The 17,294-nt window shown below is 41.5% G+C and overlaps 1 protein-coding gene across 1 annotated transcript in view; it reads right to left on the minus strand.

Annotated features, from left to right (window-relative positions):
* Window positions 1-726: 726 nt before the first annotated feature.
* The window catches only part of RASGEF1B (RasGEF domain family member 1B), a 37,336-nt gene continuing 20,768 nt past the window's right edge, over window positions 727-17,294 (minus strand). Inside the window, exons 5-14 of the mRNA XM_069742846.1 lie at window positions 15,821-16,033; window positions 15,665-15,739; window positions 13,481-13,576; window positions 13,294-13,396; window positions 10,785-10,864; window positions 10,104-10,199; window positions 8,044-8,139; window positions 7,767-7,890; window positions 7,360-7,432; window positions 727-5,358 (exon numbers count right to left, since the gene is read on the minus strand). Coding sequence (XP_069598947.1) covers window positions 5,334-5,358; window positions 7,360-7,432; window positions 7,767-7,890; window positions 8,044-8,139; window positions 10,104-10,199; window positions 10,785-10,864; window positions 13,294-13,396; window positions 13,481-13,576; window positions 15,665-15,739; window positions 15,821-16,033 — 981 coding nt within the window. The 3' untranslated portion in view covers window positions 727-5,333. The remainder of the gene's footprint in view (window positions 5,359-7,359; window positions 7,433-7,766; window positions 7,891-8,043; window positions 8,140-10,103; window positions 10,200-10,784; window positions 10,865-13,293; window positions 13,397-13,480; window positions 13,577-15,664; window positions 15,740-15,820; window positions 16,034-17,294) is intronic.

Consider the following 17,294-nt stretch of genomic DNA (forward strand, 5'->3'; position numbering starts at 1 on the left):
CCGCATTAGGAGACCAAATGCCCACAGATGTGATCTCAATGCCCAGCCTTAGTGGCATCAATGAGGGCACATTTTTTTTTCCTATCTACAGCACGCAGATGCAACGTCCAGAGCACATCAATGCTACCATGTCTCACACATACACATGGAAAGCCAATAAACATCCCTGTGCTGTTCCCCAGATATTACTATTCAGATGTTTAGTTTGTATATTTCACAGTATAAGTTTTGCATTGCTTCAGTTAGATATATTACTATTGTTAGACATACTGCTTTGTGCCGTCTGCTGGCCAATATTTGTTACTCATATCTGTTATTCTAATTTCGCAATCATACGAGTGTCTCTTCCCTGCAGTTCGTAGGTCACTTGCTCTTAGCAGCCATTATTCTTTTCTTCATGCTGTGAGACAAGTCACACATTTACTAGGCTGGTGAAAACACCAATATCTGAGCACCTCCAAACATCAGCAAACAACTGCAACCTGTGCCGGCGACTTCAGAGAAAGTTACTGCATTGTACCCAGGCTCTAAAAACAAATAAAAGAAGATTTGAATTGTACCAACACTGCCGGTCAGCATTCAAGTCTGCGGACGCCGAGTATGCAATTGGTCCTGTCTGCTCTCCATCTTGGAAAAATGGAGGGAAGAAGTCTCACAACCCCTTATCAGTCACCTCCATTCACCGTATGTGGAGACAGAACAATCCCCCCAAAAAGCAAACAGTCCTTATACACAATGTGGTTCACTTTTATTTACAGTTTGCATCAACTACACAAATTCGAAATACAATTTGTAAGCAAGTCAAAATCCACTGCAATTCTATATACATACACACATTTCGGTCTCTGAACTAGAGACCCGCTTTCCAGATTTATGGAATAGTACCTGCTGTAGGGTATATATTACATCTTTATCTGATGTTTCGTTGGCTTTACCTGGTGTGGTCACAATTCAGCTACCATACATTTTATTGGTAGTGATATGATATGTTACCTGTATCCTGGATTTTGTGTCATTTTTACTCTTTCCACAATATGGTCACAACCTCATACTGCTCATAAAGAGTTAAAAGGAACGTGTCAATTGATAAGGAGTACACTTTTCTACAGATGCCCCAATTATGCAGAGTCGGAGGGCACACATTGTACCCACTATATTTGGCAAATATGGAGCCGATCGATGACTTGCCCCCTATGCCTCTCCATATTTTGCATGCCATTTATTAGGCAAGTTCACAGATTCAGTCTACATAAAACACCATACTGATGCCAAACAAAAGTAAAAAAATTATTGTACTGACCTTACTTGTTTCTATTGTTACCACTATGACAGCCAAGACCTGCGGCATCTAAGGTTTTACTATTGTCTGCATGAAGTACTGTGTTCATTATAATGATCGCTTGAGAATAAGGTTATGTGCACACGTCAGGATTTCTTGCAGATATTTTCCTGACAAAAAAAACGGACATTTCTGCCAGAAATTTGCATGCGTTTTCCATGCGTTTTTGACGCGTTTTTCCCAAATGCATAGGGAAAAACGCAGAAAATCCGCAAAATTAATGGACATGCTGCTTTTTTTACCGCAATGTGTTTTTTCCGCAGAAAAAAACGCATCATGTGCACAAAACATGCAGAATGCATTCTAAATGATAGGATGCATAATGTATGCATTTTTAGTGAGTTTTTATCGCGAAAAAAGCGGAAAAAAACCTGAACGTGTGCACATAGCCTTACGCCCAGGTTATACATGTCACAAAGAATGCTGATAAATATTGCTCAAAGCCATTCAATATGTTTTTCTAAAATATATACCATAAGGAGTTAAACAACAATTAAACAGTTTATAAGGTGACGGAGTACAAATGATGTATGTGGCAAAAAGGCATTAAAACAATTTAAAAGTGTGCAACATCAGATACAAGACTTAACAAAACACCATAAGTGCTGGTATCAAAAACACCCCCTACTTCATTATAGAAGATGGCGAACTCGCTAGCATAGAAAATACCATAGAAGTATACCAATAAATAATACAACAATAAATATTCCTAAAATGAATACTACAAAAAACAAAAACAAGGAGGGCTGCCAAAAGAGACTAATTGGGTATGAGGCAACCTCACACGTATCTTCACAAACGTGACTTCCTCAATATTTTGAGATTATCATCATTTATGTATTTGTATTAATGATGAGTGAAAGTGCTCAGATATCATGTTATCCAAGTATTGAAGGTATGTTAGAGTAATACGTTCGAGTCCCGGTGGCAGCATGCGTGGATTGCCTGTTTGTTAGGGAATTTACGTATGTTTTGGGGCTGTCTAACAGCCGTGAAACATGCAGCGACGGGGACTCGAACATATTATTCTAGTACACGATACTCGGATAACACCCGAGCGTGGTCAGATAATCAGATATCAGAGCACCCTCGCTCATCACCAATTGCTATACTTCTTTTTACTTACTTTTCTTGGATCTGCATATCTTATAGAAATTGTATTTTTAGGACAGCAGATTTGCAGTCTTTTATGATGAGATAGAGGGTATTTTGACCCCAACACTCCTATTGGTGTTTTGTTAGGTCTTGTTTTTAGCTTTGTGATGTTATGGATTTTTAGCCACATGGACTTTTTGTACAGATTCACCTAATAAATGATATTGTTATTGTTAATAGATGACCCATTTCTATAGCTGCCTTTCTCCTTATTGTATATATTTCCCATTCAGATCCGAATGATCTGCATCTTCTTCTGATAAGGCAGAACTTCATCTCCACTGGAGAATACATTATCTCTCTGCACATAAAGACCTCCGAGTCATAAGGAGCATATTGAGTAAAAATGGACACAGATGACAGATATGCCATATTGCCTGTAAGACTCCTTCTACATGGAGAACCTGTGCCCACAAGATGGAAATACTGATGCAAAAAAAATTTAACACCCGCTGTGCTTCATTCGAGTGCACAGACGTGACCCTTCAACTAGGGATCCGCTAAATGTATTCATGCAAAGTAGTAAGGAGGTGCCTGGTGTCTCGTCTCAGCAGCTGCTTGTCAGAATATTCATTTCCCAGCAGTGGGAAAAGTCTTTAAAATTGATTATGCTAATTCTAACAAACGTATAAAGGTACCTTCACACTCAGCAACTTTACAACGAGAATGACAACGATCCGTGACGTTGCAGCGTCCTGGATAGCGATCTCGTTGTGTTTGACACGCAGCAGCGATCTGGATCCCGCTGTGCCATCACTGGTCGGAGCTAGAAGTCCAGAACTTTATTTCGTCACCAGGTCGGCGTGTATCGTCATGTTTGACATCAAAAGCAACGATGCCTGCAATGTTTTACATGGAGCTAACAACCAGCAAGAACGATAAGTGAGTCGCCATTACGTCACTGGATCGCTCCTGCATCGTTCTGGAGCTGCTGTGTTTGACGTCTCTACAGGGACCTAAACAGCGACGCTGCAGAGATCGGCTCGTTGTCTATATCGCTGCAGCGTCGCCGAGTGTGACAGTACCTTAAGAAATATCAGAGAGACATTTCCTAGAAAAGGGATGTTCTACTGATCTATTGGAAGACGTCTTTTAGCGTCTATACCAATGGAGTGCAGGACTTCTACATGTCTGAGACTTCAATTGGATGCATACATCTGGAATATTGCCTGACATACACCTCCAAACTAGGACATGCCACTTTACATATACCTCTGCATTAAAAAGGCCTACAGCGGTATACGAGACCAGCAGCAGCTAAATGGACTTTTTTTTAGCCCTATGGATATGTTAGCCGCCTAGCATAGTATACGAATGCCTGTACATGGATAAGCTTCATTTTTCAATGAAACGGTAAATTATTTCCCTGTGAAATGAGCTTTATCATTTATAGTCACAATCAAATTAATTAAGGAGCCCACTCATAGGTCGTGTCTCATATGACGCAGCCGAGACCAGACACAAGATATATCTGGAGCTGAATGCATTAACCCCTGGCCTTATTACAATCCCAACACACAATCACTTTTACCCCCCTTGCAATGTAGCATGTATATCATCACATTTATTATCATTGTCTACTTCACCCTTCTTAGCATTCCTATACAGTACATGCACATAGTAACCTATCAATCAATGAAGGGGAAAATTACACTGGGAAAAAAAAAGTAGACACCAAGGACTCCACTGTCATGATGCTTCTGCGCATTGCAAGGATAGGTATGAGGTAAAAAGGTCTGTTTGTCCTTGTCACAGGACTGTCACATCAATAGAGGAAGACTAGCAAACAGACAAGATCATCTGTATATACAAACCTGCATTATTATTATTTATAACACTACAGTAACTATTCAGTCCGTAGCAAAATAGAGACTTTCTTTACGAGAAACTGCAAACGTCTCTTCACAGCAGTTAAGCATCCAGTCCGTTACGATGCATTGCAGCCCAGATATTCAGGAAAACATGCATACGTTATTTCCCAAAATTCCAGTGCCTCTGTGTAGCCTCTTGGGTAATAAATGCTGATGTCTAAAGCCGTGATGTGTTTGTACGACAAAACGGAAAAGTGATAAAAAGCTCACGTATAAAAATGCAATACTACAAAGAGGAAGGAATGTTGGGGGAAAATAGCTTCGTCCCATTATACACTCAGTGCACAACTTGCTCTGTATTAAAATGTTCTGTACAGACCTTGCTGCAATAAATAAGAAAGTTTCATGATCCTAGGTAAAGAATACACAAGCAAATCACAAAAACAAGGAAAAACACTGTAAACCGCTCTCGTCTATATACACATATACTGTGTTACGTTGTAGCCTATAGTTATTAGGCTTTAGCTCTGGACTAGAACATATATTACTTCCAAAATTAATAGTAATAAACGTCCGATGAGTCCCACTGTTGAGTTTACCTTCCAGCGGTAAACTAAAGCTCTAGACCACAAATTAACTGCGCAGCATTAATGGGTTAAGACCCCCGGCCTGCGAGTGGTTGTCAGTCATATTACAGCACTGTGTTCCTTTGTAATGCAGGAGGAACAGCTGGGTAGGATTGATACGAAGGATGTTAAAACCCAGAAAAGAATCGAGATGCGACTGAAGAAATAAAACTCGGTGTTGGGGGTGACTGTGAAACATCAAGTGATTGTTTTGTCCTAAGCAGGCTAGGCTGACAACCTAGTTATGAGTCATTTCATCTGACTGCCCTCGAGCGGTCTTGATTCACGTCTGCTCCGCTGGAAAGCCTCAGCTGCTTGCAATGCAATGCACCCATCGTTCCAATCCCACAGTGCAAAATGTGTCCAGAAAGAATAGTCATTTCATGGCCGTGCCTTCATACATTAGACCCTGCCCAAAATTGCTGACCTAGAAAATAAAAAAAATAAAAGACTGTAAATAGAAGTTAAAAAATATATAGATACCTACCCATATATGCTAATTAAACAGTACATTGATGAGTCAATAAGACTCACAATATACAACCCCTGGCAAAAATTATGTAATCACCGGCCTTGGAAGATGTTCATTCAGTTGTTTAATTTTGTAGAAAGAAAAGCAGATCACAGACATGGCGCAAAACTAAAGTCATCTCAAATGGCAACTTTCTGGCTTTAAGAAACACTAAAAGAAATCAAGAACAAAAAATGTGGTAGTCAGTGATGGTTACTTTTTTAACCAAGCATAGGGAAAAAAATTATGGATTCACTCAATTCTGAGGAAAAAATTTTGGAATCACCCTGTAAATTTTCATACCCAAAAATAACACCAGCATCAAATTAGATCTGCTCGTTAGTCTGCATCTAAAAAGGAGTGATCAGATCTTGGGAGAGCTGCTGCACCAAGTGGACTGACATGAATCATGGCTCCAACAAGAGAGATGTCAATTGAAACAAAGGAGAGGATTATCAAACTCTTAAAAGAGGGTAAATCATCACGCAATATTGCAAAAGATGTTGGTTGTTCACAGTCAGCTGTGTCTAAAATCTGGACCAAATACAAACATGGGAAGGCTGTTAAAGGCAAACATACTGGTAGACCAAGGAAGACAAAGTGTCAAGACCGGAAACTTCAAGCAATATGTCTCTAAAACAGGAAATGCACAACAGAACAAATGAGGAACGAATGGGTGGAAACTGGAGTCAACGTCTGTGACCGAACTGTAAGAAACCACCTAAAGGAAATGGGATTTACATACAGAAAAGCTAAACGAAAGCAATCATTAACACCTAAACAGAAAAAAACAAGGTTTCAACGGGCTAAAGAAAAGCAATAATGATGAACAGTGATGAATCGCGAATCTGCATTGGGCAAGGTGATGATGCTGGAACTTTTGTTTGGTACCATTCCAATGAGATTTATAAAGATGACTGCCTGAAGAGAACATGCACATTTCCACAGTCATTGATGATATGGGGCTGCATGTCAGGTAAAGGCACTGGGGAGATGGTTGTCATTACACCTTCAATGAATGCACAAGTTTATGCTGATATTTTGGACACATTTCTTATCCCATCAATTGAAAGGATGTTTGGGGATGATGAAATCATTTTTCAAGATGATAATGCATCCTGCCATAGAGCAAAAATTGTGAAAACATTCCTTGAAAATAGACACATAAGGTCAATGTCATGGCCTGCAAATAGTCCAGATCTCAATCCAACTGAAAATCTTTGGTGGAAGTTGAAGAAAATAATCCATGACAAGGCTCCAACCTGCAAAGCTGATCTGGCAACAGCAATCAGAGAAAGTTGGAGCCAGATTGAAGAGCACTGAGTCAATGTCTCAGAGACTGCAAGCTGTTATAAAAGCCAGAGGTGGTGCAAAAAAATACTAGTGATGTGTTGGAGTGTTTTTTGTTTGTTTTTCATGATTCCATAATTTTTTCCTCAGAATTGAGTGACTCCATCATTTTTCCCCTATGCTTGGTTCAAAAAGTAACCATTACTGACTACCACATTTTTTGTTCTCAATTTCTTTTAGTGTTTCTTAAAGCCAGAAAGTTGCCATCTGAAATGACTGTAGTGCCATGTCTGTGATCTGCTTTTTTTCTACAAAAGTAAACAACTGAATGAACATCCTCCATGGCCAGTGATTCCATAATTTTTGCCAGGGGTTGTACAAAGTATATACTCAGAATAGAAATGGAGCATAAACACCAAAAACTGAAGACCCCCACAAAACATATAAAAGTTTTAGGATTAAAAACACATACAAAATATAATAATTTAAAGATAAATAAGAATTAAAAACACAATTGGAGTCAGTATTTGGTTGTTGAATCCAGCAAATCTCTTTTGGAATAGGAGTATCTAGAGAGTAGCAGAAATGCACCCTTCCTCGATTAATGGTGCGGCCTGTGAAACACACCTCAGAGTTTTCCATCTGTCTTTTTCAATGTGATTCTCAGGACTCTCATTCTCATATGAAGCCAGATAAAGACCTACACGCAAAAGGGAAAAGGAAGCAATGAAGTCTACATATCTCAAGAGAACACACACTATACTAAAGATCAGCTAAAATGGATAATCCTGAAATATATCGAAGTCTAGCTACTAACACAGCAGGTCTCTCAGAAGCATCTTCAAAATACTGAAATCAATCTACAATTAACGGTACTACTTGATATGGATTATAGGTAATGAACAATGAAGAAACATAATACACACAACTGAATATTACAAAGTTGGGGCTATGAGTTTTAGGATACCATAAAGTATTATTCAGTAAAATATACTTTACAAATTGCGGCAGTCAGTGTTGCCAAGAACACATACCATCTTCACTGAATATAGGAGCAGTCAGGACATAATGCAGAATTTTTCGATCCTTTTCAAACGGGCACTCAACTTGCTTCCAAGCCGTAAATTCACTGACTTGCTTTGCCAGCTCCCAGAATTTCTTAAGAATAAGAAAACATGACAAGCATTATTCTCCACCTACGATCAAGTCCATAATGTAACAAACTGGCATGTTCAGGGGAATCTTTCATACAAAATAGGGACGTTACACATCAGTCACTTTCCCATTGAAAGGGGCTACTCAAAATCTTACCTCAAAATTCACATGACCATTGGGGAGGCGACTGGTGCAGCCTTCATTCAGGAAATAAATGTCTTTAATCAGCAAACTGCAGAATGGGATAACAATCTACAGGGAAAAATAGAAAATAAATATGTATTAATAAAACATTTCTCCATTTCATCCAATTATTATGAGTATTAAATGTTGATTAATCATTGCTGCCGGTGTATCGCTCTGGTGACATGTCGACTGTCACGTGGTATGGTGTCTTCACAACCCTGCCCTGTCAACACGGCAGACATTGTTGTCCCTTGGCTTTGACACTCCTTTCCAGCATTTCTTTCCAGGAGGAAGAGAGCAAAAACTGAACGGTGGATGGGTCAGGAGTGAGCGGTAACTTGTGAAACAGACATTCCCCGCCAAGGCTGCCATGTGAAGAAAAGGAAAGGGAGAGTGGTCATAAGACCACCGGATGCAGCACAAATTTGGGACAATAGGTCTAGCAGTCAGGGGATAACTGGCCTGCCATTTGGGACAGCTTGACAGGTAAAAAGGAGAAAAGGGACAACCATTTTAAGAGACATACATCTAATATACAGTTATAGTTGGATTTCTTCTTGGTAAATTAAAAAGTTTCCTAAAATACCAAATTGCAAACTTACACTTTCTTGGCATGTATAGAGGCCCAAACGTTCGTACCTCATTTTCTCCATTTTTTTTTCTAATTCAACTGACTTATTAAAACCTGTCGGATCCTTTTCACATCCAACAAGACATCCCAGAGAATAGATAGAAATGTACAACCCATTACAATAGCATATTTTGTAACAGGTCCTTTGATCACACCATCCACCTGCTTACTAAACATTCAGTACAAGAACAAGGTCAGCAAGACACCAATGAGCAGTCCCCTCCTCAACGGATGTGGGATAGCGAGATACTTGGCTGATCTCCAAACTCCAGGAGAGAAATGCATGAACACAGCATTTTTGTTACCCATTTGGTAAAAGATGGATACTATATTTGTTAGGAAAAAGCAGATTTGCCAGGATGACGTGCTTGTTAAGTGAGAAGCTGTTAATCTAAAAGGGCCCATGTGTATGTCAGCATAAAATATGGATGGGTCATTCTCCATCCATGGCATGGTATATGGAATACACTTACTACATACCTAAATTAGGTATAGCCACATATCAGCTGGTCTACAACCTAGGTTCGCAAACTGTGGTACATGTACCGTGGGGGGGTGGCATGTGTGCTCTCTCACACTAAGTGGTTAACGTGCTACATACACGATCACAGCCTTTGGGGTACCGTACTTCGAAAAATTTTCAGTAGGGGTACTTAGCTTAGGAATAACAGTTACAACTTTAGACAAGGTCTTCCTACCAATTCCAATGTGTGCAGGGTTTGTGATGATTGCATTGGGCAGTGATAACCAACACCGTAGCAAAGCCTAGAATTGGGAAGCATGACAACGCTAAAGATCCTTTTACACACACTGACTGGCGGCATGATACAACTGCTGATCCGTAAACTTTTACACATGCAGAGCAAAGCAAACAACCATTGTATACTAGATCGGTGAGTGTGTACAGACTTCTATAGTTCTGCTATAGTTCACACAGGATGATACACCACCAAGAACTACGATCATGTGCGCTACACAAAAGATCATTTCACCCGATGACCAAGCATTCCTTATATCAACACAAGCACTTGATTACCTTGCTGTGTAGATGCCCCTTTGCTTATCCCCTTCCCAGTAAGTAAATAATGGCCTCGACATTATAAGTGGAGGTTTCAAAACCAAGATTATTTAAGTAAGATGCTTGGCTTATGATACCGTACGCATTGGTAGTCAGGTCAAGCATTTTAGTTTGTAATGGATTTGGCTGGTTGGTCAGTGACGTCAAAACATGCATCACCGATGGTTTAACCATTTACAAATCAGTTGTAAAACCTGAAATGTTACCTCCCTCTTCTTGCAATACAAAACTAAAGGGCATGGTGTGATCACGCTCTTCTATGGCTCTGTCATACATCCATACCACAGACTGCTGGTCTGCTCAGAATTTCGGACAACATACCTTTTCTCTGTTACTGTGGGCAGTTAGGGACCTTTGAGCTGCCCCTCGCAGAGCTGTCCTATAGTTGTAAAAATTGCTTGATGGGTCCATTTGATGCTGTACAGGGACACAAAAAGAATCTAGATTAAAATGGTGATCACCAAGTCTATGGTTACTAGGAGATCTGTAAATTCATATTGAATTGAGTAACTAAATTTTCCTCTTAAAGATTTCAATATTGAAAATGTCCTGTCATGCTGGCAACTTCAAATTCTGAAAGTATCATACACGTTTATCAAAGCATAATATATTACAGGGATTGTCCAGTCATCCAATATTGATGACCTAGCCTTAGAATAGTTAATCAATAACAGGTCAGTGCGGGTCTGACACCTGGCACACCCATGGTCAGCTGCGATTAGCTCTGGTGGGCGCTGGCCGCCAGACGTACACAGAGAACAGAGGGGTACAACACAGCTACATACAATTTGTTGCACCCACTGCCAAGAACTGCAGATCAGCTCCTATTCTGTGCTGAACGGATACCAGCTGATTGGTGGGTGTGCAGGGTGTCGAAAACCCATCCAACTGTATTTCAGCGGCCCAATCCGTAAACCAGGAAGAGGCTCCATAACAAAAACAGTATGCAGGTGTTCTAGATAATATTACTACCATTAAAGCCATCACACAAGCACTCCATACCTCCAGAATATCAAACTTGGCAGTCTTCACTTTTGCCCATGTTTTCTTGAGGCGAGAAACGGGACTCATGTTCATTCCAGCTGTACAAAATAGAAAACATATACATACATCATATACAGTATGTACATACAACATAGGCCGTGTACTGCATCGTTACTGAATAGAGCAATATACTAACTAGTGTTTGCATATAATACTATAGCTACATTTCACTCCTATAATGTAAGGTTCAACTAGACTCCAAAATGTCTTCTGCAAATGTTGAGTGTCTTTCAAAAAAACAAACTTTTGATAGTAGGCTAGCTTGTTTCAGAAAATCTAATGTCAAATTCAGAATTCTGCTGGTTTCCCCATTACCAAAAGCAGTGAATTGTTAAAGCATGCCTGGCAGCAGAGAACCCATAGCTGTCTTCTTCCAGGTGTAACCAGCAGACTTCTGAAAGCAGCAAGGAAAAAGACTAAGAATACCAGAGTAAAGGTACCTTCACACTCAGCGACGCTGCAGCGATACCGACAACGATGTCGATCGCTGCAGCGTCGCTGTTTGGTCACTGGAGAGCTGTCACACAGACAGCTCTCCAGCGACCAACGATCCCGAGGTCCCAGGGTAACCAGGGTAAACATCGGGTTACTAAGCACAGGGCCGCGTTTAGTAACCCGATGTTTACCCTGGTACCAGCGTAAAAGTAAAAAAAAAAAAAAAAACACTACATACTTACCTACCGCTGTCTGTCCCCGGCGCTGTGCTGCTCTGCACTCCTCCTGCACTGACTGTGAGCACAGCGGCCGGAAAGCAGAGCGGTGACGTCACCGCTCTGCTTTCCGGCTGACCGACGCTCACAGCCAGTGCAGGAGGAGTGCAGAGAAGCAGAGCGCCGGGGACAGACAGCGGTAGGTAAGTATGTAGTGTTTTTGTTTTTTTTACATTTACGCTGGTAACCAGGGTAAACATCGGGTTACTAAGCGCGGCCCTGCGCTTAGTAACCCGATGTTTACCCTGGTTACCAGTGAAGACATCGCTGGATCGGTGTCACACACGCCGATCCAGCGATGTCTGCAGGGAGTCCAGCGACGAAATAAAGTTCTGGACTTTCCTCAGCGACCAACGATCTCCCAGCAGGGGCCTGATCGTTGGTCGCTGTCACACAGAATGATTTCCTTAACGATATCGTTGCTACGTCACAAAAAGCAACGATATCGTTAACGATATCGTTATGTGTGAAGGTACCTTAATTCAAGTACCAGTGCATTTACCTAACACTGCAGTAGGGGTATTGGGCATAACTATTGAAAGTACATGGCAAACATTTACTGCTGACAAGCTAACATTTGACACGTTTGTTTGGGGGTTTTTTTTTGCAGGGTTAGGGCATGTGCACTGTAAAGGGTTAATCACAGTTTACTGTATTGTTGGAGATTTGTGATGTAATCTAGGATCTGGCCTGTAGAGGCCAAATCTGGAGTGCAGAGGGATTTTTTTCGGAGGTTGGGAGTAGTCGAAGGAAGAGCACTGGGGAAGTGAAGCTGCGGATCCTTGGAGAAAGTTTGGACATGGTAGTGCGACAATGGATCTGTTGTTGGTGTCTCAGTCGTGATGTTCGACTTGACTTAAGCTGACTTGATGAGGACAACCAAGTACGCTGCATCTTGGGTTAGGCCACCTAGACTTAGGGAAGCCCTGTGTTAGAGAGATCGGCATTCCCTAAGAGCCGCAAGGACCTTCTACTACAGTTTCAAGATGTACCAATACTAATATATATATACATATTTTTTTTTTCAGTTAGGCAGGAGAAAAGGCCTCTTCTGTGAGACACTTTTAAACCTGCCAAGAGTATATGATTACTGAAGTACTGGCACAATACTGTCATTGATTTATGCAAAGAAAGTTAATAGACTTGTATTTTGCTTACATATGAAACTGCTCATCCTGTCTAAGTGTACCTGCGCATGCTCTTAGTCGGTGTTATAGAGAGTAACTGCTGTCCTTGTATTTGCTGCTTATGCACGGTTTACCTACCATCCTTTCCTTTGTTTAAAAATGGGTTAATAAATATTAATATAATATCTAATCTTTGTGAGTGTCTGTTGATTGCTCCTGTACCCCTAGCCCTGTGGCCGTGCCTTGTCCACGTTTCATGAACACAATGTCTTTTAGACAAGCAGAAGATGCTTCAAGAAAATGCTGTCATTGTTTTTCCTGAAGTGTCTTTTCTGGTGGTTTTTAGGGAAAAATTGAATAGTGAGCATCTTCCAAGGGCAAGTTGCCTGTCCAATGGTCTGGTAACTTATTTTAACTGCTTAGCTTCCAAATGTGAAGCAGTTAAAAGAGGCTCAAAAGGACAGAACATGTGCAGACCAAGGAACGTAATAAACCAAAAGGAAGATTCTTGCTACATGGACATAATGCCTTGTGTTTTCTATTCTGCAAGAAATTTTGTGGTTTCTGATAAAACATATAAACAGAACAGCAAAGATGGAGCTTTATGCATTTACCAACTGATATACTTACAAATTATTGCCATTAAAGAGTTAAAATTTCCGATGTTGAAACACTCCCGAGCTACATCAATGAAGAACTCAATCATTCGGGCTCTGTGTTTCTTTTTAACAGGCTACAGAGAAAGAAAGTCCAATTAGTTCTTCACACTCCACCTAAAAGGGAAGCGGTCAATATAACAACCCAAGCAGGCACTTACCATGCAGATCTCTGTGGCCACAAGGTAACTGAGCCGGTTGAACCACTCCACATAAGCTTCTAAATTACGAGGCTTTTTTCGGTCACTGAAACAGCTCTGTAAATAAAAGTGTTTATAAGATAGATAGATAGATAGATAGATAGATAGATAGATAGATAGATAAATAAAAATATAGTAAAAAGCAGCACAAGTGAATATAGGGTGTAGACCCTCATTAGGTACAAAGAGTGGGGACAGGTACAATCCTGCGACCTACAGAGGCATATGCGTCAACAGCAATCTGGGGAAACTGTTCAACAGCATCCTGAACAAGGGGATCCTTAATTTCCTCAGAGCATAACGTCCTCAGCAAAATCCAAGCAGGGTTCATGCCAAACCATCGCACTACTGACCACATCTACACCATGCACAGCCTCATTCAGAGCCACGTCTATAACACAAAGCATGGGAAGATGTACGCTTGTTTTGTGGATTTTAGAAATGCTTCTGACTTAGTATGGCACCCGGGCCTGTTACTGAAACTGCTGGAGAGCGGAATAGGAGGAAAGACCTATGATGTCAACAACAGCTCCTACAAAGAGAACTGCTGCAGCATGAGTGAACGGTAGAAGAACAGCTGATTTCCAGCAGAGCCGCAGAGTCAGACAGGGCTGCACCCCAAGTCCAACGGTCTTCAATATTTGCATCAATGAGCTGGCCACTGCTCTGCAATCTTCCACGGCTCCCAGTCTCACCCTCCATGACGCCCAGGTGAAATATTTGCTGTATGCAGATGACCTACGGCTGCTGTCACCAACTGAGAAAGGTATTCAATATAACCTGAAAATCTGAAAATCTTGGGAGAAATTCAGCTCCACATGGTCACTACCAATCAACGCAAAGAAAACCACTATCATGAGGTTCCAAAGGAGAAAGCCAAGATCGAACCTCCCATTTGTGCTAAACAACTGCGTTCTTACAGGAACGGACAAACACACCTACTTTGGCCTGGAAATTAACCAGTCAGGGAGCTTCAAACAAGCCATAGAGACACAGAAGGACATGGCCTTCAAAACCTTCTATGCCGTCCGAAGGAAACTCTACTATCTGAAGCTGCCAGTAAGGGTCTGGCTAAAAATCTTTGATGCCATAATCACCCCAATCCAGTATGGGGCCCTCACACACACCAAGACTAGTCAAAGTGGGATTCCAGTCCAAAATAAATATTCCACCTGGAATTCAGTAAACACCTTCTCTGGGTCCATTGGAGCATCACCAACAGTGCCTGTCGGGCTCAGCAGGGCAGATTCCCACTGCACCTAGCAGTCCTGAAGAGGGCACTGTCATTCCAGGCTCACCTACAGAGTAGCAACCCAAGCTTCAATCACCATAAAGCCATGCTACATATAAGTGGTCCCCACAAACCAGGGCCCCTGGAACAGCTCACCCAAAACCAACCTGACAAAAGCCAAAATCAGGAAGATCGTAGACGAGGGGCTGGAGAGGTACGTCAGGGACTGGAAGAACTAAATCAGCATCTCACAGAAACTGACCATGTACCAGAGTCTACAGAGAAACTACTCACTGGCTCTATATCTGGAGAAATTCTCAGACTCCAGAGACCACCAGATCCTGAGCCAGTATAGACCCACAGTCTGGCCATCGAGTTCGGCCGCCACAGAAAGAGCTATAAGCCCAGAGAAGACAGACTGGGCCTACACTGTGACCTGGAGGATGGAGACCCACTTCCTGCTACACTGCACCAAATACACAGCAGTGAGGGACACTCGCTTCAGGAGACTGATCTCTTCCCGGATTTCAACTCCATTAAAGGAGGAGGAGAAAACCTATATCCTGCTGGGGGGGAAGAAGAGAATGCGGTGGAGATAGCAGCGCAGTATGTGAGCGCATGCATAGACTACGAGAAAGACAACCATGATATGGCATGGACTTCCTTAGCCCCCACCCTGTACCCCATCCATCGTTCCTACAGTCCCCACCCATTATCCCCACAGTCCCTAATCCCTACTGTACATGTGCGTTGGCAAAACTAATGTTTATTTGGTCCTGCCAATAAAGCTGCTTTGACTTGAATTGAATACTAGATAGATATACTAGATAGATACTAGATACATACTAGATACATAGTAGATAAACATATAGATAGATACTAGAGAGATGATACATAGAGAGATGATACATTACCTCATTTCTATCCAATGGGTCCTTCTGCACAAAAGCTTGCACAAATTCTTCTGGCCCGATGTAACTTAGCCTCTCCTGTAACACAGGCAGCAATGTAAAAGATACATCAGAGGACTACAACCCGTCAGCGTGCCATGGCATGCACCCATTACTCACCAGCTCTACATGGGTCAGCTGCTGAGCTAATGTATAAGGGTCACTACAGATACTCATGATGTCCCTCTGTATGGACTGCGGCTTGCTCTTTAAGATAGCCATGCGATCGGCGCTTTGGGCGTTGATTTTTGCAATCAGTTCTTCATACTGACTCAATGATGCTAGCTTCCGAATAAGATTTTGCATTATCTGCTGAACATTTTTCCTGTACATCTAGGCGAGAAAAAAAACAAAAAACACACCTAATGTAAATCAGTGTAAACTAATAGACATCAATAGACACTGGGCATAATGAGATCTTCCTCTTAAAGGGAATCTATCAAAAAGTTTTTGCTATGTAATCTGACAGCAGCATGATGTAGAGGAAGAGATCCAGATTCCAATGATGTATCACAGTTTACACAGTTCAGCAGTTATGTTCGTCACAGTTCTCTGCTGCAGATCTAGCAGAGCTCAGATGTTGAGCCCTGTGTAACCCCGCCCACATCACTGATTGTACACAGAAAGCAACCAATGTATAGTGACAGCCAATCAGTGGTGGAAGGGATGGTTAGACTAGGAGGCTCGAGGCCAGTTGTCCTGTAATAATAATCTCCTGCTGATAAAACACGGAATGCATTGAAACCGAAAAAAAGACAGTGCAGAAAGTGAAACATTACTATAATTACATTGTATAGTGGTCTCAGATTACATAGCAAGAACCTGGTGACAAATGCCTTTAAAATGCAATTTTGTAGAATAATCTTTCTGTGCTTTTCTTTCAACAGTAAATTATTCCTGATAGAAGCCAACATAGAATGGAGAGACTAATGGGTTAACAAAGGAGATTGACAGATATACAATAATAGTAGTGACAGTCCGGTGTCAATAACCTATTACAGCTCTGCTAGCAGATGTGGCACTGTGCCAGCTAGGTCTTCTTAGAATAAACCCCCTCACCGCTGATGCCCGCTAATGAATCGTGCAGACGTTATGTTGGTATATTCCTGGCACTGTTCATCTCCGCTTAGAAACGTCACTTTTTTGAAGCCTGGCCTGATCCACAGTGAGCCATCCATCTGTTTTGCTGCGTGCTTGCCCGCTCAGATACAATCAATGCATTCTTAATACAAGAACTTTTCCAGCAAGAATTTATCAGCACAAATGGTTTTAAATGCCATTTGATCCCACAAGGATGGGCTGCACAGTGCAGCGATCACAGGGTGCGCTCTTTGCCCAAAATGATGAAACAAACAAAGCCTGTTTTCACAAGGGTTTTTTGTGTGCAAAATAGGACCATTCAGATCAAATTCAATGAATTATATGATGGGGTTGCTTTCTAACAGCAGTAAGTGTAATTATTCACGGAGCTGGGCCCACATTGTACAGAAGACACCGCTGGGTGATGCCTACTGTGCACTCGGCAGGTCACTGGCCGCCTGTTAAGTGTAATGCACTAATCAGTACAATCCCCTACTTCCAAGCTGAATGAAGT

This window comes from Ranitomeya imitator, chromosome 1 (assembly GCF_032444005.1).
Source record: "Ranitomeya imitator isolate aRanImi1 chromosome 1, aRanImi1.pri, whole genome shotgun sequence".
NCBI lineage: Eukaryota > Metazoa > Chordata > Amphibia > Anura > Dendrobatidae > Ranitomeya > Ranitomeya imitator.